Genomic DNA, 25298 nt, shown 5'->3' on the forward strand with positions numbered 1-25298 from the left:
CTGGGTCAGAAGTGGAAGCGAGAAGTCGGGCAGGAGGAATGGGCTGGTCTTACCAGAGCCCAATGGGTGGGGATGGAATTTGCAACATAGTAAATTCTAGGCTAAAATAAACCTAGTTACAACATCGACCCTGAGGTGATGGGTTTGTTTGTTTGAAGGGTGCCATAGATTTTCAGTCTTGTTGCTTAAGACAGCAATTAGGAATTGTGACTCTCCTTAATTTCATGGGGAGAGGTTGGTCTGGTCCAAACCCACGATGGTTTTCATGTCTGATTGAGTTTAGATAACTTTGATTGAGTCTAGATAAGGGCAGGAGAACAATACACTCTTCTTTACAGTCTCCTTTACACCAAGTGAAATGTCTTGGCTTCTTCTGGATGTCTCAGAATAGTTTTCTTCCTGAACCCTAAGGAGCCATTTTCTACCCCAGTTAATGTCTGTGCCTGATGTTTGGCACTGGTGTCACTCATTAGCTGAGAACAGGTAATGTCCCTCTGGGTGGTAATTGCTGATGGCTTGGACAGCCAAAAGCCAGCCTTGTCAGCCAATAATGTCTTTTACAAATCATCCCTGGCTACAAATGGTTTGATGAATTTGAACCTTAAAAGTATTTTTCTAATAAAGTCAATCTCCTGTTTCTTGCTAAAAGTGCTTCATATCCTGTTTCACGAGGTTAATGCAAATGGCTCATTTGGCACTGGGTTAAACTGCTGCTTTTTTAAGTGGTACAGCTCATGTTTCTTCCATGCAAAACCTATTGGCTGACACTTTATTTTTGGTTCTTATGTGGCACTTGAGCTTTGAAATTAGGACGAAAAAAAGACAGTAGCTAGTTAGGAGAGTCTGTCATGATGCTCCTGGGATTGTTTCATTCCAGCCACCCCTCGCTACATCAGTGTCCAGTTGCAGGGGTACAACTGGGACTTCTCTCTTGGAGAAAGGTGTTTCCATTCCTTGGTGGGTGACAGTGGGGTTTGCTGCCATGGAAAGCCTCTTCCCCTGGGTCACTGACTGGTCAGCAGGAGCTAAACACTTCCCCACGAGCTGGGGAACCACTTTGGAAGTGGTTTTCAGTAGCATCCGCATATTCTTCAACTCCGTTTTAATGGTGCTGTGTTTGTGATTGTGCTTTTTCCTTTTTTCCTTCCTCTCCTTGTCTTTACAATAGACATCCTGGGAAAATGAGAACAGGATCTGGAAGTTGCTCTGGGGCTGGGGAAATGGCTGAAACCGGTCTGTGTCCAAATACCTCACTTGTGCTGCCAAAAGGGTTGATTTAATCTTTGGGCATCCCACCCTCTGCGTTCTTGTCTGTGGCTCGTACCCCTGTGAGGGTGTTGGACTTAATCCTTTCAGAGGAACTGCATGTGCAGCATAGTTTAATAATCCACCCTTTGGATAATGTAACCCCACAACACCAGTTTTGATCCTTACTTACATCCTGCTCTGCCAAAGCTCTCTGTACTCGCAGTTCTTGTATTTTTTACTTCTGTATGGGCGTAAGGGGAGGGAGATGGTTTGTGTGTGGTAAAGGCGGCCAGTGGACCCCCATCCTGCACCAGGAGCATCATTCCTCTGTGGCTTGGGGTGTTAGGATGACATTCCTTCTCCTGAACCAGCCAGGATTCTCCCCTCAAAACCAAATTGTCATCAGCAGTACAATATGAAATATTCCAGTTTGGTTTGCTGTTGTAGTTGGATCATGGCAGAAATTACTGCTGCTGCTTGGGAATGAGCTGGGTCTCAAACAGATCCCGGCAGATGAGGTGACTTGTGCTTGTGGGGGGGTTTTGAGGGTTTTTCTGCTTTTACAGATAACAGGCTTGCAACATCTCTGGTTTGTAGACAAGTCATGCCATGCAAATCGTTGAGCAGCGTGCTTAATTAAACTCATGTGCTCATGCAGGGGAAGAGGGGAACCGGTCTTTCCGACGGGCGTTTGTGAGCGTGGCAGAAAGGGAACTCTTCACTTGGGATTTCACAACTCCAGTGTTGCAGGGTGCTGTCCCAGTCTCACTCCTGCTGTGCAGGGCTGTGTCCCACACAGCTCTGGGACCCCACAAACCGTGCAGGGGTTCCAGTTTTTGTTCCTGGCCTCTTTTTCCCGGCCTCCTGCCTGTTCTCACGTGGCTGTGCGGAACTCAGCTTGTCTTGCTGCATTAGCAGCTGCTGTGGAGAGCTGCTGCAGGTGCAGAGGCTCCCCTTGGAGTTGCTAACTCAGCTTAGCTTCAACGTCTACAGATCTGAGGTGGTTTTTCTCTTACTCCAAAGCGTTTCCAAGCCCCGCGTTTTTTCCACGACTAATAAAAAAGTGAATTGAAAGGGATTATATGACTTAGCTGAAAATTAAATTGCAGGTTAAACAATTTTTCTACTTAGAAGACAGGGCATGTCCTGAATTACCCTCGTTTGGCAGGACATTGCAGCCCTGCTCCATTAACCTGCCCGTCCCCCCACGGGAGTTAAGGCGGCTTGATCGGCTTTGGTCAAGATTAGGCTGGTCTGGGGGTCAGCAGCCACTTGGCTCCGTGGCCTTAGGTGGCTCTGTCCTCTCTGCCCTGCTCCTTGTGGGGCTGGTGGGTCCTTCCCAGTGTCCCTCTGCTCCCTGCAGCCTTGGGAAGGCACATTGCATCGTGCAGGACCAAATAACCTTAGCAGAACTTTAAAAAACACCCACAAATTGTGGGTTTGAGGGTATTTTCACCACTTCTGCAGCAAACAGAAACCCAGGCTCAGCTGGTGGGTGCTTTAAGTACAGGAGGGAATGGGAACATCACTCAGGGGCTCTGGAAGAGGAATCAGTAAGTTGCCAGCACATCTATTTCCCTGATTAGTTTTCTGCTTTATTTTGTTGTATACTTATCTGCTTGATATATTTTGTTATTGTTATCCAGATGCCTGTACAAAATAATAGGTTTTATGCTGCAGGAGGAAATGCAGTGCATTTCTGCACTGGAGCTCAGGTGTGAACTCTTTCACCACGTGGCACTTCTCAGTCATTTTGCCTTTTTTAGAAGTTCCAGCAGGCTGCTGCAGGGCCATGGGTTCTGGTTTCTCCACTGCCTTTTTTAAACCCAGCAAATGAGCTGCAGGTGACTCAGTGTCACAGTGGTGAAGGTGCAAGGTGAAGGTTAGCGGTTCACAGGGCCACTTTCATACCTCTGTGGTAAATATTGTTGCTATAAATATTACAGTTACAGGGCTGGCTGCCCTGTGGCTCAGTTCAGGGGTGCAAATGTGTCCTGTCTGCACAGTGCTGCTGTGGGGAGCAGCAGGTAAGAAGTAACTGGAGCACACAGGCGTTAGAGGAGTAAATCATCTGAATTTCTGAGTTTTCAAGAAGGCCAGTTATCCCTTTGCTTTGTTTTCTCAATCCTTGCTCATTCCCCAACAATTTTTTTTTTTTTTTTGTTTAGTCTGACCTGTTTAAAGTTAGGATCACCTTACTTTGGGGGTTTCTTCTCATTTGGGTTTCATTTCCCAGGCAACTCAAGCTATGCTTTCCCAGTTTCTGAGGGTGGACTTGTACCCAGAGCAAAGCTGTTTACCAGCATCAGTTCACCTTCCCCCATCCCTTGCTGGTGTTGTGATGATCTGGAGTGTGAACTTCTGTTGTAGGTAGAGATTGCAGTTAAAAATGTTCTAAATTGAAAACAAGGTGTGTTAATGCTGCTAAATTACCATCAGAATTGCTATATTGCAGAGACTCCTTAAAAAGGGTTGTAGGTGTGTTACATAAACCTGGGTCTCCATGCAATTTTTGATGGAGGAGAGGACATCTCTGACAGAGTTCCTCTTGCTGATCTTTCTGTGTTATAAAAAAATCTGGGAAACTGTAGAGGGAGAGAAAGCCACGGAAAAAATAGGATGAGTCTGGAAGACGCTCTCTCCAGGTTCTGCCACCCAAAGGGAAGGGGTTTGTGTCTGGGGCCTGGTGATGGGGGAATTAATTTGTTTATCATGTGGTGGTGTAAGAGGGAAGTTTCAAAATTAACTTCAGTAATTGTTCCTCCTCTCAGTCTCACAATGCATCGTTAGCAGGTACCTCTGCAAATAAGATACCTTCCCTTTGTCGGCCTTTACCTTCTTGGCCTCCTTGGGTGCAACCCCTGGCATCACCTTCCGGAGTTATCCTTTAAAAATCAAGTTGCTTGTCTTGAACTCGAACTCCGTGCCTCTCCCAAGGTCTCTATTGTTTCCACCAGCTCCACAGTCAGATTTCATCACTTTGTGTTGCAGCTATTGGAAGCAGCATCCCCTTTGCTGTGAGATTGTGCAGAGGATTACATGGATAACCTGGATCTGCTCTGCTGGATTGAGTGCTGGATTGCACTGGGGGAGGGCAGGAGGGGCAGCTGCTGAGGCTTTGAACTCCTCTGCTGGTATTGAATTATTTACCTTGGCTGGGAAGGCAGTAGCTGTTATCTGCAATCAGTCCAACAGATCTCAAAGCTGTGCTTGACAGCTACAGATGTGTTTCCAGTAGCATGTGCTGAGTTTCTCTCAACTTTTTCCCTGGGAAGGAGTGATATGACCTCAGGTACAGTGATTTAGCCAACATAGTTGGTGTGAGGTCCCAGGATGTATTTAACTTTCCTTTCTAAAGTGGCCAAGCAGTGTTCTCCTCTGCCTGCACTGCAGGTGGACTCAGGTTGGTGGGTGACCACCTCTGGGTATGTCACAGTCCACCCTGTGTCCAGAATTCTCCATGTGCTCGTCTGGAGAGGTGCTCTGTGTGATACCAACTTGCTCAGGGCTGGGAACTAGCTGTTGAAAAAAAACCCAGATAATTTTGGTGAGGAGAGCTTATCCTTGTGAGCAACACTTGTTCCTCAGCTCAGGGGAAGACATCCTGGTGTGATGGATGTGGGATGCAAATACTCCAGTGCTCTTTTCTGCAGCCAACTTGCTGCCTGCACCTTTTGATGTATTTCTCAGAGCCCTGGAGCTTGAGAGAAAGTAGCTTTGAAACAATCATACTTCTTTATAAACATTCCAGAGAATGAAAAAAAAAATTAGTTTTGTTCAAGTTCAAATTAAATATGACCTTTCTCTGTGAAACAGCTGTTTCTCATGCTCAGGTTACCCTGAGTGTGAGATCAAGGAGCAATTTCTTGTGCTAGTGCTATTTCCACCTCTGGCCAGCCACCGGGTCAGTGATGCTGAGCAGCACTTGTGTGAAGTTGCAGATATTTTTGCTTCATAGGTCTCTAAACCACTTCACCCACACTAGCAGCTGTTCTGGCCTTTTAAAGTCAAACTCTGAGGAGGGAAAAGCTTATTTTGGTTTGGTCTGTGTGTTTCAGAAACTTCTGAATTACAGATGTGAGCTAGTCCTACTGACTTAGGCAAGAGGTGGGAGTTACCACACATTTCTGGTTCTGGGATTCTGACACAGACAACCCAAACCTTCCTGGGAACCAGCCTGGAAGGAAAAGGACATTGAGTATCCCCAGTATCTTAGAGATGGGGTGGGACTAAAAATATGCTCAATTTAACAAGAAAAGGCAAAACAGAAGACATTGGTTTGGGCCATGATTTTATGTTTTTATATATGGCTATATAAAAGCTTTAACCATCCTTCTTAAAGATTGGACTGGATGGAGATCTTTTCCAATCTTAATAATTCTATGACTCTGTTCTATGATTCTTGGTGGGGTTTGGATATAAATGCATGTTTTCCTTATCCAGCTTTTAATTCCCAGTCACTCTTTTTTTAGGTCTGTATTTTTATTCCACAGCACATTCTTACAGCTTAGTCCAAGCTTGTGCCGTTGCTTTATTTCCCCCTGTCACCTCTCTCCTCGGAGAGGAGAACTCGGTTTGTTTTTCCCATTTCCCTTCCTGCTCTCTGTCCCTGCCGTGTGAGCAGCCACCACTGAGGGGCAGCGCTGCCTGGGGAACAGCCGTGCTCCCGGGGGAGCTCCAAACCCACGCATGTCCTGTCCTGCCTGCCCCTGGCTCCATCACCCATCCAAGGCATGGCATTCCTTTCTGCACCCTGCCTGCATTCTGTGCTAGGGGTTGGTACCTGCTGCCCATCGTGCCTGCTGTGTGTGGCTTCAGGATCCTGCCACAGCAGTTCAGGGATCTGTGGAGCTGGGGTCACCCCTCCTCCCTGTGCTGGGTGTTTGTACATCTCTAAAGAGGGGTCTCTTACCCAAATGGATTGTCTTGGGCTGGATTATGGCCTCTTTATCCCAGCTTAACATATAGGAAATCCCAGCAACAGCCCTGAAGGAGTGTGTTCATGAAAGCTTATCCATGCTTAAAGGTTGTATTCATTTAGCCACTTCTGCATCAATTTTTAGTCAAGGTCAGTGCAACTTTATGGACAGTGAGACTTTGTGGGGAGGCAGACTCTGTGGTTCTTTGTTTCCCATTAACTCATCTGGCTGGGAATTGCAGCTCTTTAATTAAAGCAGCACTGTACGGACTGGCCCTGAGGTGCTGTTCTGAGGCACTTGCATTCACATCTGCTTTTGGGTAAAGCTCAGCCTGTTTGGGGTCAGCCTGTGCTATTGCACGTCCGAGAGCAGGAGGAAGCAGCAAATCAATCACTGGGGCTCTGTCCCAGGCTGCCTCACCTCCCTCCTGCCAGCATCCCACGTGTGCCACGGGCAGAGACCGCTGGAGCGTGCACCTCGCCCTTCCTGGGGGATGCAGGGAATCACACAAGGATTTAATTACCCAGCATATGGAGAGCTGAGGGGAGCTCAGAGCCACCACTGGGAGCGGGGGGCGGTGACGACAGCCGGGGCTGTTGCCTGTTGTTGTTTAAGTGGAGTTTCCCCCACCCTCCCTGCGTTCTGCTCAGTCAGTAAATGGCTCCCTGTAAACTCCTACGGCGCAAGCAGGCAGGCAGGAATGCCGTGGGCAGTCGGGCTGGGATCTGGGTGGATCATCTGATGTTTTTGTCCATGTGGCATTTGTTTAGGTTGCAATCGAGAAAAATCATTTCTGTTACTGACTGTGGCCAAGAGAATGTGGAGTCTGGCAAGGAAAAGTTGATTACTTGGGATTTTTGCCCCCCGTGATGAGTGGGATGGACTTTAGAGAGTTATTTTTAGTTGATGATAGGGTGAGGGGAAAAAAGTCTAGGCTGTGTTTAAAACTGTAGCATTCATTGGATGTACCAGCAGAAGTGCTGAGGAAGGTGATAAATTCATATAAAACATTCCCTACCACCTTCATTAGGTGCTGGGACAATTAACAAGAGTGTTGAAGGGTTGTGCTGCCCACGCTGAAAGCAGCGTGTCCACCCTTGGCCAGGCTGGCCCTGAGCACAGAAAGCTGCACATCCACCACTGACCCTGGGAACAAAGGATCCTCCTGAACCCAAACATGTTTGTGTTAATCCCGGCTGCTTCCTGGCGGGCAGCGGGAGGAAATGGAGCCACTGCCTCTAACAGATGTACAGTGAGGAGATTACAGGGTGAGATTAAACACCCTCTCCATCACATCCTCCCTCGGCCAGCGCAGCAGTAATGGACTGGCCCAGGCTGCCTGCCAAGCTGGGGCAGATGTAACAGGCAGCAGATTCTTACTCTCCTTGTCTCCATGCCTGGTTTGGAGCCGTTTCCTAATGCCAGGACTTCTTCAGCACCTGAAGCGTGAGCTGCCTTAGCTGTACCTGCCTGTGAGGAGGAGTGGGCTGGGAGAAGGCAGGAGAAAACATGCAATTCACAGCATCCAGAAATGATGCATTCAGCTGAAGTGCTGTTAAAGCTAAAACACAAGTGCCCCTACCTGACTACAGCAGGGTTTGCTAAGGGACCAAGTGCTGAAGAAGTTGGGAAGGATCTTTATTTTGCTGGACTGAGTTGCTTTTTGGCCACTACACTTGGAGTAGATGATTTCAGGACAGGGAAGGACTTGGACTTGTTCCCTCTTTCTGGGTTTAGATGGTGCCTTACATTGCTGTAGCCAGTCTTGGTGCCTTGTGCTGCTCTTCCCATGGAAATAATCTAGGTTGGTTGCAAAAAAATCAGCTATTAAACTGCATGTTAGATTAATTAATATGGTAATGGGAGAGTGTCTTCCATTATCAAACAAAGGGATGGTTCTGAAGTAAAAGAACACTTAGAGGAAACTGTAGAGTTCAGAAATGTCATTGTGTGAGATGTGCGAAACCTTCATCAGCCAAGTGGGTTGGGTTTGACTCAGCAGAAGTTAGAGAAGGTCACTTTTCTTGGGAAGGGCTGTGATCTCAGTTGTGGTATTGGAGCAGTAGCTGTTATCTGAACCATGGGCTTCCTCCCCAGTTCTGTGTGAAGGGATCAAACAATGTGCCATTGTTTTTGGGTAGAATAAGGGGGAAAATCACAACAGGTTCTGCTATTGACACGTGTGTGGTGCACGTTCCCAAGCCTCCCATGGAGAGGACGTTGCTCAGTCAGGGGCAGCGCCAGGTGACACTCGGGAGTTGGGGAGCCACAGGACTGTCCCCTTCACGGGGTGCATTGGCACAGCCCCAGCTGCCTGGGGGTTTGCAGCTCCTTGAGGACAACACAACTTGGGAGGGATCCCAGAAATGTGCACAGCTGCAGAGGGACCCGCCGAGCTGCAGTCACCCGGGAACCGGATACCTCCTGTGGTGCCATCCCAGGAATCTACACGGCCATGCCTCTTCCCTTTCTCCTTGCCTGCACAGAAATCCCTTTTCCCGAGTGCAGGAGACAACTGTTTGGCAAATAACAGCAGCCTGGGCTCCGGGGAGAGCATTGTTTGCAAGAGCCACCAGGCTGGAGGCAGGAGTGGAAGGGAATAACTTGGGATGAGGGTCTAAGTGGCACCATCTGCTTCTGAAGGCCATCGTTTGGGCAGCAGAGGAGGCTCCTGGAGTTCAGTAATTGGGAATAGCAGGCTCCTGGCTGGAAAATGTGCCAGCCCTCCTGGCAAAAAGCTGTTAAATCTCTGTTGCTGGCGTGTGGAAGCAGTTCTGTGTAAGAGGGCTCCAAAGGCTCTTTTTAACCCTTGGTGTACGTTAAAAAAAAGCAACCTAAGGCACTTTTGATCTTGGAATGGCATGTGGCCAGGTGTTGGGAATAAAGGGGAAGGTGGGTCCTCATGGAGGTATGTGAGCAGCTCCCAGTCTGATCCTCCTGTGCTGCCAACAGCCAGATGTGGCCTGCCAAAAATGCACACAAAATGGTGCCTGTTTTAACAGCTTTAGCAGGAAAACGCAGGGTGTGATGAATGATTCATGAGAATCAATAGAACCCGAGGCATTTACTGCCCCTTAAAACCAGTGCCTGCCTGCCAAGGGGTGCATTTGCAAGGTGAGTGATCACAAAATGCTCTGCTGGGTTTTGGGTTGCAGTCACACGCTGCTGCAGCCCTCACCCCACTGTCTGCAAACGCGTCCGGCTCGGCAGCCAGGCCCAGGAGCCTTTCATTCCCCAGATGAAAGCACGAGCAGTTGGGCATCTCCCAGCCAGCACAGATACAAACAAGGCCCCATTTTGCATCCCCCCCTCCTAGGGTGGCTTCCTTGGAAGCTTTGGCCTTCATCCTGTTTGTCTGATTCACGATCAAAAGAGTGTTGCTGCCTACGTGTGTCTTGAAGGATTTTATTCTTTCATATCTCACATAAAGGTCCAATTTCTTCATTAAAATAAAATCAAGGTAATGCAATCAAGTAAGATCTGCCTCTGCAATGGTTGTATTTTGCTGATAGTGAGACCAGGGCTGGGCAAAGCTCTTTTGGGACCTTTTCTGGTGTGCAGGGGAAAAGGATGCTGCATAGCCAGATGGGTTTTCCTGCCAGGGGGAAGGTTGGATCTAAGAGTCCAAGTCCCAGCCATCCTGAAGATGAAACAGTTGGATCATAAAACATGTATTTTTTTCAAGTCTGATCTGGATGTTTTTTAATCTTCCTCAAATTAAAGGAAAATCTCTTGTTTGACCCAAAACAAAATTGTTTTCTTTGGCCAGCCAACTGAAAAAAACCAGCTCTGTCCCCGGTGTTGGGTCCAAGCTCCTTTCCCAATTGTGCTTCCACAGCAAACCTGCTCCTTGCAACTTTACCAGTCCTGGATTAGAGCCTTGTTACTGAAGAATTTGCCGGAGCAAGAGAGTTCAGCCACTTGCTCTAAGTTTAGTCCAGCTATTCTGGTTGAGTTTGTAAATATTTGTTCATCTTCCGCCTCGGTTTTATGGGTGTTTGTCCACATTCTATGTTTTTCAGCTGTTTAATCATTTATTTTGTGAGCTTTTGCAAAACAATATATAAATATATATGTTTGCTTGTGTGCTTGGTGAAGCTGAGGTTTTGATGTAACTGATCTGTTTCTTCTTGGAAAGACCTTTGGCTCCCATTATCTGTGGCCTTTGGTCTCCTATGGAGGTCAAACCTGCAGACCACTGTACCATCCTGGCAGCCCCACCCTCACCTGAGAACCTGCAGCTTGATGGGGGAATTTTTACAGTTGGTAAAGCTGTTAGTGGTGTGCTGGGTGGTTTTTTCCTTCCTTTAATGTTTGTTATCCTCCTCAGGAGACGTGTCGGAAGTGCCAGGGGCTGTGGAAGGAGCACATGAACCTCACCTGTGAGCAGCTGGCTGAGAAGGATGACATCAAATACAGGACATCCATGTGAGTGAGACTGCAGCACCAGGGGAGAACAGGGAGGTGGATGACCTGGGGATCACAGGACACTGTCCCTCGGTTTCTGCTGGCTGTCACTGCCTTCTCCAGGAAGGTCCTGGGGATGGCAGAGCTGAGGGGTCAGACAGCTCCCAGGATGGGATTTCTGTCTGTGAAAGATACTTGGCAGCAGATCCAGCTGGTAATTTGAGAACGTGGGAAAGTTGTCACCAGCCCAGCCTGCTCCTCTGGCTGGCCCAGTGTCTGCAGGCTGGCACCTGGTCCTTCTGCGAGGTGAGAAACCCCCATTAGCATTGCTGGGGGGAGAAGGGAGGTGCTCTATGGAGGCAGAGGAGTGGATTGAGTCACAGCAGGTCATTACTACCCTTTGAAAATCTGGAGTGGAGACCGCACTGTTTGTTCAGCTGCTGCTTTGTGGGAGAGGATGTGTTTTCCTCCAGAAGCTTTTGCCTGTTTCTAACCAGTTTGTAGGAATTGTTACAAAGTGCAGTCAGATTTTGAAATATGCAGATATAAATCCTAACTGTTACCCTAAAATCTTTTGCAGCTTGATTTCTGTCTTATCTACAGTAAATGACAAAATCTTCTGCCTTCAGGAAACGAGGGAATTTTCATCTGTGGAGCTAAATGTCTGGTGCAGCCAAGTGGGACTTGCCCACATTGCCCAATCCCTTCCTCTCTGATTTAGTCTGTCTGGCTTGAGTAGAGGTTGGAAAACTCCACCACTGGGATTTGAATGACTCTTGCTTGCTCATCCCACAGTCCCTAATTCAGAAGAAAATCTTTGCAGATTTGATATGACTTTTTTTTCTCTGCTGATCCTTTCCCTGTAGGAAAGAGGGATGAGAGGGAGGAGGAACGAGTTGTCATGTCCCTAATAAGGAAAAAAATACCAGTTTCAAAACCTTCAGCAGATTGTGTCTGTGGATAGATGAGTCTGACTGCCTGATACAATAAAAACTTCCTTTTGAAGCCCTGCATAAGGAAAGGGAAGCCCAGCTGGGGTTCAGGCTAAACTTCCTGCCTTCCTCAAAGTTTCCAAAAAAAAATTCTGCATTGACAGCATCCTGTTGAGTGGTGGAGGGAAGAGCAGCTGCAGCTCCTAGGAAAGTCACTCTCAAGTTGGGTTTTTGTGCCTATTCTTAGCACATCTCCACATGCCTGGGTGCAGGTCATGCTGGTATAACGCTGTGGGAACCTTGGGTGTCTGCAGGGCTGGGAAGTTCCCACCTCACCATTCCCTGCTCCTCTGGTTGTGCTGATGGAGCAGTTTGTGGGGCTGTGCTGTAGTCCTCAAAAATACCTCCCTGCTGTCTCCCAAACATTTGTTAACTTTGCAGATGCACTGAAGCAGCTGGGTGGAGATGCCTGGCTAAGGATGATCCTTCCCCAGTGTCAGAAAAATTGTGCTTCCCTCCATGCAAACATGCTGGCTTTGCTCTGCTGTCATCAAATTTCACTTCTAGGTTGTGAATTAAAGTGTAATGTGATCTCCAGTGGTCAGAAAATGGGCCCTCAGGATGATAATTTATATTCTGAAGTCTTTTAATTAAATGACGAGCCTTTCTTCATTTCTGTGCCAAAACAGTCTTGCTGTGAGCTGAGCCTGTGCTGGAGTGTGTGTCACTGCCAGAGTGTCCCTTGGGAACAGGGATTGAGCTTTGTCCTGGATTCCCACTTGTGCCCATTTCTTAAACCTAAAGCAATAACCTCTGCAAAATGTATGTAGGGAATCTTAGAGAAAAGATAACACCTCTATGGGGAAATGTGATCATTTTTCAGTTACTGATTTAAAGTTAACAAACACTAAGTGAATCTGGAGCATAGCAGCCAGGCTTGGAAGAGAAATACTTGGTCATGGCAACTCTGTAGCCAGAGCAACAGGCAAACATAAAAGCTAGAGGTGACAGCCAAATGTTTGCTTTTCCTGAACTTTATCTCCTTGGCTGTGTTTTCCTTCAGCCAACTCAAGCATCCATGTGCCCTTTGGCCCTTGAACTTGCATCTCAAATTCCTCCCAAGCCAGAGGCTGGTGCTTTGGCTCTCGTGGAAACCAGGATCAGGGCTGCAGCATGCAGCCAGTGATTGACTTTTTTTCACTTATTTTGTTCTTGAGTTGTCATGGGCTGGCTCCAAGTGGAGCTGAGCCCAGACCTCCTTGGAACAGCAGCAGGCTTGGGGATGGAATCGGAGCAAAGAGGAGGGGGTTAAAGCCTTGCTGGGGTAGTGTAAAAGTCATTTTATCGCAGGCTGGTGAGTGCAAACACCCCTTTGCTAATTGTCCCTGGTCTTGCAGAGAGGAGAAGATGACAGCTGCCCGGATTAGGAAGTGCCACAAGTGTGGGACAGGCCTGATTAAGTCGGAGGGCTGTAACCGCATGTCGTGCCGCTGCGGCGCCCAGATGTGCTACCTCTGCCGGGCTGCCATCAACGGCTACGACCACTTCTGCCAGCACCCCCGCTCTCCTGGGGCACCCTGCCAGGACTGTGCCAAGTGCTCCCTCTGGACAGACCCCACAGTAAGTAACAAAGGATTTTTGTGAACGATTCTCACCCCAGTTTCAATCACCACCCATGCCGGCGCTTTGCGATACACGCATTCCACTGGGGGGAAATGGTTTCAGCCAGCACGACTTTTACCTTTCCCAAGGCAGCTAAAACACCACACTGGGATCCTGCAACAGCACAGAGTCACATCTGACCACAGCTTGGGAGGAGCTGGTGTTGCTTTAGGGAAAATCAGTTCCTTTCACAGAAGGGCTTTGGCTGGAAGTGCTCTGAGTGCTGTTCTGGAGAGCGAGGCTGGTGGGAGTAAGTGCTGGCACCAAGCACAGTAGCCAGCTTTGGGATTATTGGGACTCACTCCTACTTTTGCAGCTGAGATGGTGTTGGCATGGCTCGGCATTTGGAGGCAAGGAGAATTGTGGTTTCGGTGCTCAGATGATCTGACTGCTGGCTGTGAATCCTGTCACAGAGATGGACCCATCAGAAAAGTGCCTGCAAGCCCAGAGTTGTAGTTGGGTCCATTCTCAGGGCTGTTGTCAACAGCTGCAGAGGGAGAGCTGAGGCGTGGAGTGAGCTGTGAGAGAAGCTGTAGTAATTTAATACAGCTCCTATCTGTGACAGGCTTGGGAAAACTTGCTGCAGCAAGTCAGTCTCTGTAAATAGAGGTCTTCAATACTCTAAATCCAGGAGTGTTGGAAGGAGCAGGAGTTGAATTTCCTGATTTTTAGCAAAGCTGTGGAGGAACATGAATGTGGATCTGCCTTCCCAGGGCTCGCCTGAACTTCCTTTTTCCTAATGGTTCTTTGTCTTGGGTTTCTGCAGCTTTCCAGGCTGTTCCCAGCCCCCCTGTCTGCAGGGAATGTGCACAATCCTGCATCTGCACAGTCAGGGAAAAGCCACTCTAAATCTCTCCTTTCTACCTCCAGGCTCTTGGGGATCTCCCAGCAATGTCACAACCAGCGTAAGCTTCCAAGTCTTTTGCTTGCCTGCTTTTATTCCCTGAATTATCCTGTCAGTGTGAGCTGTTCAACTACACACAGCCACCTCCTTGCAGGCACCCCTGGAGCGTTTCTGACACCTGGTTCTGAGTTTCTGGGATTGCTGTCCCGCTCCTTTTCCAGCAGGATGTGATTCGGGGCTCGGCAGCGCTGGCATCGTTGTTCCTGCCAGGCTGCTGATTGTGCTGGGGGATGGCATTTGTTCAGAGCCAGAGAAAACATGAGGCCTTTCAAAAAAGCTCGTACTGTACTTTCAAATAAATAAATAAATAAGCAGCACAAAGAGGCCACTGTCACCAGGCCCTTTCCACCTCTCTAATTAACCAATGTTGTGGCAAAGAAAAATTTCCCACTGTCAGCACAGAGCTGGCACTGCCTGCTCTTTTATTATTTAATTCTTTTTTGGATGATGGACTGCTGGTGGGCTGGGGAGGTAAAGCTGGGTGACTGTCCTTGCTGCAGTGCAAAGAGTAACACAAAACTCAGCTGTTGGCTTGAAGCTGCAATGATGGTGGGTACCTGTGTGCATGGTGCTTCCTCATAAGGGACTTAGGGACACCAACCCCACCCCTGTGCTCTCATATGGGACATGGAGACAAGAATTAGCCTGGTAGATGTAAAGAGGAAAATGGAATTTCAGTCTTGACATGGAGATTTGAAAGAGCAAAAGACCATTGCATCAGTAGTGTTCTGTCCTTTGCCAGGGATAACGTCCATCCAAGGCATGGCTTTGAAAGATCTGGTTTGAGTCTAAATCCCTATTATTTACAGCAAAATTCAGGTTTCTTGAAAATAGGGAACCTTTGTTCTTTTCCAAATGTTTAATGTTTTCCCAGTCTGAAACAATTCTTGTGAAAGTATAAGTAAACCTATTCATTAGCTTGGGTTAAAAACAAATTAAAGGCAGTCCTCTAGGAATGGCAGCATCTGTTAGTCTTTGTCTCAAATGATCTTGAGAGAGCAAAGCAGAGGCTTCAAAATTTCCCATAATTAAAGGTTAGTTAAAATGTTGTCCCTAAGCTGTAATCAGGCTGGAGTCTGATTTAAAAGTATCGGTGCAATATTTGCTGGCTCCGGGACAAGCTGCAGTCCTGCTGTGGTGAGCAGCTTCCAGGGGGGCCAGGCAGGAATTGTTTAATCCCTGCATTTCTTCTGGAGCTAACTGGTGCCCTGCACCCCTGCAGGAGGTGCCAGGAGCCCTTCCCAGGAAGCTGCTTGGCCAAAAGTCCTGGCGTCCCCCGGTCCATGCAGGCTCTGCTCTGCAGGAGAGGCTGATGCAACATTGCCAGAGACAAAGCTCAGGAGGGAGCAGTGGGAATAAAGCTGTTAGAAAGCATCCAGAGGAGGGATGGTGGAGGGCCTCGAGGGGAAGCTGTCTGAGGAGTGGTTGAGGCTATTTGGTTTGTTCAGCTGGAGGAGACTGAGGGGAGATTGGCTGGGGGCTGCAGCTCCTCCTGAGGGGCAGCTCCAGTTTCTGCTCCCTGTGAGCAGGGACAGGACCCAAGGGAACATCTGGAGCTGTGTCAGGGAGGTTTAGGTTGGATATCAAGAGGAGGTTCTTCCCCCAGAGGGTGCTGGGGCACTGCCCAGGCTCCCCAGGGAATGGTTACAGCCCCACAGCTGCCAGAGCTCCAGGAGCATTTGGGCAACACCAGGCACAGGGTGGGATTGTTGGGTGTCCTGTGCAGAGCCACAAGTTGGACTGGATGATCTTTGTGGATCCCTCCCAGCTCAGGACAGTTATGGTTCTACAAATTGGCTCTGGGATGCAGGGGCTGTGTTTGCCCTGATTTCTAAATATCTGTAGCAAACCTAAGGCTCCTTGTGTGCATTTCATCCAGTTTTTACAAATCCTGGGATGCAATGGGATTAATGCATTCTGGTAAACCAGGTTCTGCTCTCAAACGTATTATTTTGAATTTAATACTCATCTTTGGGCTTTCAGTAATATTGCACAGGGGCTTTTTTTGGCTTTAAAGTTTTAAGATGTTTTCAGTAAACTCTTAAAACCCTCCCAAAGGCCCGTCATTAAAGTTCAAAGCAGAAGACTAATCATCATGAGGTGTTTGCAATTATCCCCCCTTCTGGTGTTATAAAAAGATGATGTTGAGAGAAGATTCTGTAAAACTTCAAATGCATCAAGGAAATGCATGAAGTGCACGGTTCTGCCTTTAGGATTTGGAAGGGGAGGGGTGGGGAAAGCTCCCCTAAATTTAGGATGTGGAGTTTGTGGTGGGTTTGGGGTTTTTTTAACTGCTATAAAATGCCTCAATCATAAGCATATGGTTAATCCAGGGGAATTCACACAAAGTTATGGAATGCCTGTTGCTAAAATAACTCTGCATTTCTCGAGCGCCGGCGTGTGCTGGGTCCCCACGGCGGCCCCCCTTTTCCTGCAGCACTGCGGATGCCCTGTTCCACTTAGAGCACGGCTTTTATCCCTGCTTCCTGCTGCATGGAGGAGCACCCAGAGACAGCCCAGGCCTGTTCTTGCTCAGGCTCTCTGCAGCTGATCTGGGAATGATTTGAAACAAAACCCCTCAGTCCTTTGGAAGCCTCCGTCGTGAAAAATCATTTTAAGTTTATTAGGAACGGCTGCGGCCACACGTATGTGGAAAAAAGAAAGCAGTAAAGAGGCAGAAGGGGGGAGGCAGTGGTGCTGAAGCACTTTCCAAAGTAGGGGAGGAGTTGCAGAGCCCAGAAATAGGCACCAGGACTCTTGTTTTCCCTCTTTTCAGGAGGCGGCAGCCGCTTCCCGGTGACACTTAATAATTAAAGATAACGAGAAGCGCAGGAGATAAAAACAGAGCTTTCAAAAGCTCCCTGCTTGGCACTTTTGTTCTGGGCAGAGGAGGTTTTATTTGGGGGGAGGTTGTCTCTGTGTGACTTGCTGAGCTTTTATCTCCTTTGCTGCTGTATTTTCTCATTCCCAAGGGCAGTTTGTTTCTCCAGCAGCTCTTTCTGCTGGTGGCAGGGCCCTGTGTGGATGCTGGGTGAGGCTCCTGTGCAGCAGCATTGTTGTATCAGGCCTCCCTGCCATGAAAAGGTGCCTCTCTTAGCAACCCAGCCCTGCTCCTCGCTAATCCATCCACAGGCTGAGCCCTCCAGCCCTCTGTGCTGTTGTGATTGGCTCGGTGCTCCCTGCATTCCCTGGATTCAATGGCAGAGGGCTGAAAGGAAAAGCTTCCTCCATGCCATGCTGAGAGCCTTTCCCAGGTGGGGGATGGCAAAGGCAGGCTCCCACACTGCCCAGGGAGCAGCATTTGTTTTCCTTGGCTACAGCACGGGATGCACAGTGCATCCCGCTGCTGGGTCTGGGGTAAAGCTTGGTCCTGTGTTGTCACTTGAAAGCACAGCTCCTGCTAATGACCACGGCTGCTTTCTGCAGATAAAAAGGGTGAGTGCATCTCAGAGAGCCTTTACATTTTCCTCTTGGCCACCTCCCTTCTCCCGTGATGCAGCAGGGTGTGGGGAAGGGCCACGTTGTAGCATTGCCCTGCATTTCCTCTCTGGCAGAAAAGCCAAGTTCCATCTTTGCTCCAAAAAACTGCCCAGTGCTGAGACCCCCCCCCACCCCCCCAGGGTTTGGAGGTCGCTTTTTTCCTTTTTTCTTCTTTATTTCTTTTTTTTTTTTGTCTTGCTGTAGGCAAGGCAGCTGACAGGAAGATGACTGTTAACTTGACAAGATAAATGCCTTCAATCCACACAGCCTGTGAACAGGCCATTAAAATTATAATCTAATCCTTTATTAGGGGACTTGAACCCACTCAGGGAAATGGACACAAGAAGCTTTTGAAATCCTTCTGCAGCCTCCACCCCATGTGATGTTAAAAGGTTTCTCACCACAAAACCAGCCATAAGTGTGCTAATGAAATCTTAATTTTCGGTGTGGGTGCTTTACCCTCGATGAATCTGTCATCTTTCTAATTACTGTGGTATTAAAAAACAGCCTTTGCTTCCAAAGAATTAGAAGTGTTTTGCAAGATTCACTAAAATAGCATCAGGACTTGTTTGTTGATTTTTATTTTTTTTTAATTCTGACCCGCACAATATGTATTAGGCAGAACTTGTGGCATCAGCTCTCTTTCAGAACATCCTGAAATTATCTTGCTGTTTACATATCATCAATTCTTTTGTTCCATCTGGGATGTGGATCTTTCCTAAATACTGCAGGTATTGAACAGTGCTGTGTATTCGTCACTTGCCAAATTTAATGTCAGCCTCTTAATGTGCAGTGTTTTTTTTTTTTGTTGTTGTTCTTTTGATATTAATGGATACCAGTCTTTCAGAAATACTGGTGCAAAAAAAAGACAAAAAATCCAAGCTAAGTCTTGGTATGTGAGATTAAGTGTAAGCACTTCTTAACCTTCCAGTGGGAAAATACACTTTTATCAGCAGAGAAGCAACAGGGCTGATAAGTTGTGTTCTTGGAGATGGGGTTTGTTGTGGCTCTGCTGTGATTTGTGGTTTCAGAACTAGTCAGGAACTCGTCATCCTGATCTGGGTCTGTTCCTGGCAGGTTTTTGCACCCAGGGTGTGCTGTGAGCTCTGTCCCTCTCCAAAGCCCCGAGGGGATGGAGCTGAGTGGGGGTCTGTGGCTGCTGCACTTTGGGGGATGTGCTTTCTGCTGTCCTGGGGAGCTCTGGGCTCAGTCTGGAGCTCTGGCAGATGGGTTTGCTGTTCCCAGGAGCTCTGGGAGCTGCAGTAATCAAATCCAGCAGCACCTTGGGCCAGTGCAGCTGGCTCCAGCCCCGGGGCAGATGGATGTGTCCAGCCCCATCACAGGGAGGTCAGCTGCAGTTTAAACTGGGGGGCTGGAGCAGCCCTGCCTGCAGAAGGCTCTGCTAAAGTCGTCTTTGTGTGCAGGACTGACCAGAGCTGCAGTGTCAGGGGTGGTGACAGGAAGGGGAAGCACCACTTCACAGGATTAACCAGAGATTTTTGTTGGAAAGGACTTCAAAGCTCATCTTGTTCCCCCCCTGCCATAGACAGGGACACCTTCCACTACCCCAGGGTGCTCCAAGCCCTGTCCAACCTGGCCTTGGACACTTCCAGGGATGGGGCAGCCACAGCTTCTCTGGGCAACCTGTGCCAGGGCCCTCCACCCTCCCAGGGAAGAGTTTACTCTGTAATCACAGACTTAAACTAAGGTAAAAGGTTTTTTTTTTAAGTTAAAGACACATTTCTGGGCTTTAAGGTAAGGTTTATCCTTTGTATGAGGAAAGGAGATACTGGGTGATCTTGCTCAGCTGAGCTTGAAATATATTTTTTGTCACATAAACCTTCAGGTGCATCTTCTCGATAATAAAATAAAATGAGAGTGGTGGCTGTGTCCGTTTTCAACAGCCTTGCAAAATACAGTCTGAGAAGGAAAAAAAAAATCAAGTCTTAAAGCTTGAAACCCAGCTTTGAGAGTGCTGCTGGGGCAGCTAAAGAGCAGGGGATGTTTGGCTGCCTGTGGAGCATGCCCAGGTGGTTTTCCAGCCAGGAATACTGATACTTGGGGGGTAGATAGGCATTCCATATAGGCTCAGAAGAGCCATTCTTCAGCAGCTTTTGTGGAGATAGATAGGCTGTAATTAACAGCCCATGCAAGCAGCCTGCTTGGGAAAGAAAAAAAAAGACAAGTCCTGGAAAGTCTTAATTTTTAACCATCGACTCACAGAATAATAAAAGGGAGGGAAGTATTGAGTTTTTGGCTTTCTGCACATTAAGATAACTTCAGTCTCCCAGGGAAACCTTATCTGGTGGTGGAGGAGGGGATTTCTCCACAAGCTTCCCAGGCTGTACATGTGCAGGACTGTCAGCTGGGGACTGGGAAGCTTAAAATCATCTCAGTGTAGCTGCATGCACGAAGCATATTTTGGATTTAGTTCCAGAGCATTCTTCAAAATAAGGGATATTTTTCACGTTAAGAGTGTTCAGGAAGAAATTTATGTGCTTTGGCAGTACTGAAATTAGGGTGACTAAAACAAGCAGAGTCTTGTGCTTTGTGGAGTACTTGGGGCTCAGGGTTCCAAACACTGTCCTGGAGGTTTGGCTGCTCTCCCTGAAATCTCCAGGTTTGGTTTCATCCCCACAGACATTCAGAAACTCACCTGAGGCCTCATTGCATCGTTGGATCTCACTGATGCTCCTTTGAGTTAAGAGAGCTTAAGGTGATGAGAGGCAGCAGGACAAATTCAATTTCTGGCTTGTTCTTGTGTTCTCAGTGAGCAGCAGCCCTGAATATTCTTGCTATAACCTCTAGACAGACATTAAAGAAACATATTTCGATTTATGCCCTTCTTAGAGTTACAGATAAGATCTAAATGGCACCATTTAGCTACTAGAGCCAGGATTTAAGTTGTGTTAATTCCAGCTGTTGGGCCAAAAACTCTACAAGTGCTAGGATAATGTAAATATTTAATAGACTATTGCCATTAAAAAGATTAACAGCTCTTGAGAGGGGTGGAGCTGGGTCGCTGTTCTCTGGTTTCCATCAAGTCAATGAATTTTAGTGCTGATCTCCCTGGAAAGCTGATCCAAGCATCTCGGTCATACTCCACAGAGTGCAGGTTATTTGTGCTGCTGCAGTTCCCCCATCTCAGCTTTGCTTTTGGGGAAATCTAGGCCAGCCCCAAACGAGGACAATTCAGCCAAATTAATCTGTTTTGGTTTTCCCCATGGAAATGTGCTGGAAAAAAAAAGCAGCATTGAGAGAACAGAAAGCTGCTGCAGCAGGAATTAGCCCACTGATTCTTGGTATTCCTTGATTTCTAGGAAGATGATGAGAAGATAATTCATGAGATTCAGAAGGAGGCCGAAGAGGAGCAACGGAAGAAGAACGGGGGTAAGTCACTGTTGGGATCAGACTGAGGATGGATGATGGGACAGGCTTCCCAGCTGCTGATGGGTCTCTGGACCTGCACTGGGTTCTGTTCCTCCTGGGGGCTGCTCTGTTTTTAAAGTGCTGTTGCCTGCAGACTTTGCTGGGATTGTGCAAGCACAAGATTTGTGTCCGGCTCTCACGTGGCACCGGTGTTGTGGATGCTTCTGCTTGGCAAAGTAGCTGAGGGGCATCAAAACCTCTGAGCTGTGGTGTTGGGGGGCACAGGGGCCGCCCCACATCCCACAGCAGGAGGTGTTCCCCCTGTGTGGGGTGGTGCTGGTGAAAGGAGAGCTCGGGGAGCAAAGGGCCAGGAGTGATGCTGTGCAGTGTGCTCGGGATGGGCGCTGCTGGCGGTGGTGGGGGGTGAAAGGAGAGCTCGGGGTGGGTGGGGGATGAGCTCGGGGCGGGTGCTGAGCTTGGGGTGGGTGGGGGTGGGGGGTGAGCTCAGGGTGGGTGCTGAGCTCGGGGTGGGTGACTGCTCTGTGCTCTCCTCCCCGTGCAGAGAACAGCTTCAAGCGCATCGGCCCTCCCGTGGAGAAGCCCGTGGAGAAAATCCAGAGGATCGAGGTCATCCCCAGGCCGGTGCCCCAGAACTTCCACCAGCCCCGGATGCCCCCGTACCCCTTCGTGCACCCCCCGTTCCCCCTGCCCCCCGTGAGGCCCCTGTACAACAACATCCCCCTCAACATCGGCCCCATCCCCGCCCCCTACGTGCCCCCCCTGCCCAACATGAGGGTGAACTTTGACTTCCCCCAGATCAACGTGCAGCTGGAGCACAACCTGCCTATGCACTTTGGGCCTCAGCCCCGGCACCGCTTCTGAGCTGCCCCCACGGCGCTCGGCAGGGTCACCACAGGGCAAAGCCACCCCATAATGTCACCCCCTCCCCACTCCAGCCCCTCTGGGGTCTAGCCAGCAGCCAGGGGACTCGGTGTCCCTGTGCTGCACCCTCTCCAGGGCTTCTCCAAACCTTTGCGATCCAACATTTCGACCTGTGCTGCCACAGGGTTTGGTGCTACATTTCCCAGGGGTGGAATTCCCCCCCACACCCCGAGCTGGGCATCCAGATGTTTTGTTTTGACAAAGCCTCTTCAGGCAGCTGTTGGGAGGAAAAGTGAGACTTTGTAGAACACAGGGATACAGCTGTTCCTTGGGGAATTTCCAAAAATCCTGCCTTCCTGCTGGCCAGAGCAGCAAAGTGAGTCTTGGAGGAAGGGAGGAGACACTTGGCACCTGAGTAAGCGTAAGACCTTCAGGAGTGAGGTAACAGGAGGCAGCTGCCCCAGCCTTCCTGCCTGTGGTGAGGCTCAGGACTGGGGTTCCTGTGTTCTCCAGCATCGCTGTATCCTGCTAGCACCTCCCAGCAGAAATAAATTGTTCAAAAGCAAGTCAATGTAGCATTTTAGTGTGCCTCACTCTCCAAGCAGAGCCAGGGGCGGCAGCAGCTGTCCCACTGCTCAGGCCTTGGTAGGAAGCCCACAGCCATGTTCTGTTTGGGGGTGTTAGGAAGTGGCAGGAGATTTGGGCACCCAAATCTTTGGCTGGACTGAACTTGCCCCCTTTGAAGGGCTCAGTTTTTCCCCCTAGAGGTGTGTGCCCCTCAACTTCTGAAACGTGGCCTTTGCTTTGCTGTTCTCATCTGGCATCCCAAACCTCCCCCAGCTTCTGGCAGCAGTGCTCAGGCAGCTGTGGAACCACCTGGAGCCAAAGCTGTGCCCTTTATTGCAAAAACTGCCTGGGAGACACCCAGACAGACGTGTAGGCAGCGATGTGTCCTGTGGTAGGAAAATTGGGAATGTTCCCTGTAGCTGCCACGAGTCGGGAGCTCCTGTACCCAAAACCTCCCAACCCAATGGGCAGCTGGAGCCTCATGCTGCAGGAAGCTGGCTGCTTCCACAGCACCAAATCACTCCTGAAAACGTGTGTGTCAGCTTAATTGGCTTTGGAAAAGCGTGTTAAAAGTTAAACCTGAGTATTGCTGGGCTTAGAAAGTGAGGGAAAAGCAAAACTTCCTTGTGAGCAGTGGGGGGTGCAGTGCTGGGCTGTGGGAGGAGGGTGGCACAAAGCCCTTTCTCCACATCCCTTGGCTGTGCTGCCTGGTACAGGCCCCACCTAGAAAAGAAAGTGGTTGGAGTGGAAAAAACCCCTCTTCCCAGGAATGTTGGGCTGGCTTTTAGCAGCCCATTTGTGCTGTTGTTCTCCAAATGTTTTGTTCTGGCCTTCATCCTGTTTTGTCCTGCTGGGAACTCTCTGGGTGCATTTCCCCTCCTGTCATTCCCCCCTGTATTTCAGCATCCAGGTGTTTTGTGGGTTTCTTTGTTTTTTTCAGGTAAAATTCCCTGTCTCCACCTCACAGCTTCTGCCAAAGCCCCACGGGCAGCACTCCAGGAGCCTGGATCCCCTCGGGTGTGCAGGGGCACAGGGTGTCAGTGGGATGCTCCTGGACAGGGGCCTGGGACAGCATTTGGGGACTGTTCTCCCCAGGAAGGTCTCCCAGACAGGAGGGCTTCCCTGCCTTTGGGAGCTGAGTGCTTCTCCCTGTGGGTCAAACATTCCCTCTGGAGCTCTCTGGCTCCTCCGTGCCGTGGCCTCTCTAGCATTAATAACCAACTGCTGTTCCCTTGCTGCTGGAATTTTCTATTTTGAATTAGTTTATTCCTGGCAGGGGTGTGGGGGCTGCGGGAGTTCCATCACTTGCTGCTCAGCTGGGCTTTGACCAGGTTTAAATCCTGCCTTGCATGACTGATTCCTGCAGCAGCCAGGAGCAGGGATCCTGTTGGGCTTGGGAGGGAGAACTTTGTCACAGCAGCTGCTGAGAAAACAGACCCAGGGCAGAAGAAGCAGTGGTGGCTTCCCTCATGGAAAGGGAGTCCTGTTTGCTTAATGGCTGAGGTTTTGTGGGCTCAAGGACTGGTTTGGATGAGCCCTCCAGGCTCTCCAAGGCATTTGCCCTTCCTGGTGGGTGTAGGAAGGATCAGGAGTGGCCCAAACTAAGAAGGAAATAAGATGGTCATCCAGCAGAAAATGATGGTGCAGTGCCATGTGTTTGGTGCATGTGCAGGGATGTGTGGGCAGGGAGAACGGATCCTTGGCAGAGGGAGGTGTGGATGTGGAGCAGAGGGGCTGGAGAGGGGCCAGCAGAGGTGGCACAGGCAGGGTGGTGGCTGTGATCCATCGGGGCCACTGCTGCCCTGGCACAGCTGCCACGGTCCTGGAGCAGCCTGGAGGATACAGAGGAAGGGGAGGGTTCTCTGGGTCCCCTGCCAAAGCCAAGGGCTTGTTTGTGTCCAAGAGAGGATAAATCAGTGCCTGGTTGGTGATGTGCAGGTAACCATGCCCAGCACACCCAGCACTGCCCCTCTCCCCAGGAAACACCCACTGCACCACAAACTTGCAGCCCAAGCACGTGGCTGCTTCTCCCCTCTAACCCAGGAGATCTCAAGTTGTTTCTGACTCTGTGTTGATTTATTAAAAAAAGGAGAGAAAAAGCCCAAAACTTACTGAGCCACCCAATCCAGCCTTGGCCTGGTTTCTAACTCCTGCAACCCACTTCCCCTCTTGTCCCACAGTCTTTGGAACCACTTGTACAAAGGTTTTAAAGGCAACAAGGAGGTTGCTGTGCCCAGGCTGATCCCATAACAGGTACTTCTTACAGCTAATTGCAGTGTCCCATTTACTTGCCTTAAAGGTGGAGAGAGAAACTTAGTATTTGCACTTAGCAAAACGTTGTATTAAAAGAAAAAAAGACCTGTAAAGATGTGCATGTTCTGCAACTTTGTATAACAATAGCTGAAAATAAATAGGTGGTTTATTAAAAAAAAAAAGGAGAAAAAACCAAAAAATATTTTTCTTTACATTCTGGTAGTAAACAGTTCTAATATTCTGTGTGTAAAAAGTTCCTGTATTATATTGTAATTTGAATTTTTGTAAATAAATTTGTGCACTCTGGCTTTTCACCTGTGTGCTTTTCTTACAGCCATGACCTTGTCCTCCCATCCTGCCTGTGCCAGCCTGGTGCTGGGACAATGCCAGGGAGTGGGGCCAGATCCCAGCCTGTGCCAGTGGAAACTCCCCAGGTCGGAAGGCAAAACCCCAACTGACCCTCCTGGAACAGCTGAACCTGTTCCATGTGCTCCCAAGGAAAAAGTGGATGGGGTAGAAAATGGTTTCCAGTCACTTCTTTAAATGGAAACCAGGATGGGGGGGAAGACTGAGGGGATTTCCTCTCTTGCTGGAGTGGTGGTGAATGATGGTAAATGCAGAATCCAGCCCTGAGGGGGGAAAAAGGGAAATGTGTGCTGGCAGCTGGGGAGAGGG

General features: G+C 49.0%; 1 protein-coding gene across 1 annotated transcript in view; it reads left to right on the plus strand.

Annotated features, from left to right (window-relative positions):
• The window catches only part of RNF216 (ring finger protein 216), a 75889-nt gene extending 50969 nt beyond the window's left edge, over nt 1-24920 (plus strand). The window contains exons 15-18 of the mRNA XM_084216420.1: nt 10498-10595; nt 12904-13126; nt 20873-20942; nt 21484-24920. Of these exons, the coding sequence (XP_084072546.1) occupies nt 10498-10595; nt 12904-13126; nt 20873-20942; nt 21484-21803 (711 nt within the window). The 3' untranslated portion in view covers nt 21804-24920. The remainder of the gene's footprint in view (nt 1-10497; nt 10596-12903; nt 13127-20872; nt 20943-21483) is intronic.
• Nucleotides 24921-25298: the final 378 nt, after the last annotated feature.

Source organism: Fringilla coelebs (assembly GCF_963513975.1).
Source record: "Fringilla coelebs genome assembly, chromosome: 16".
Lineage (NCBI taxonomy): Eukaryota > Metazoa > Chordata > Aves > Passeriformes > Fringillidae > Fringilla > Fringilla coelebs.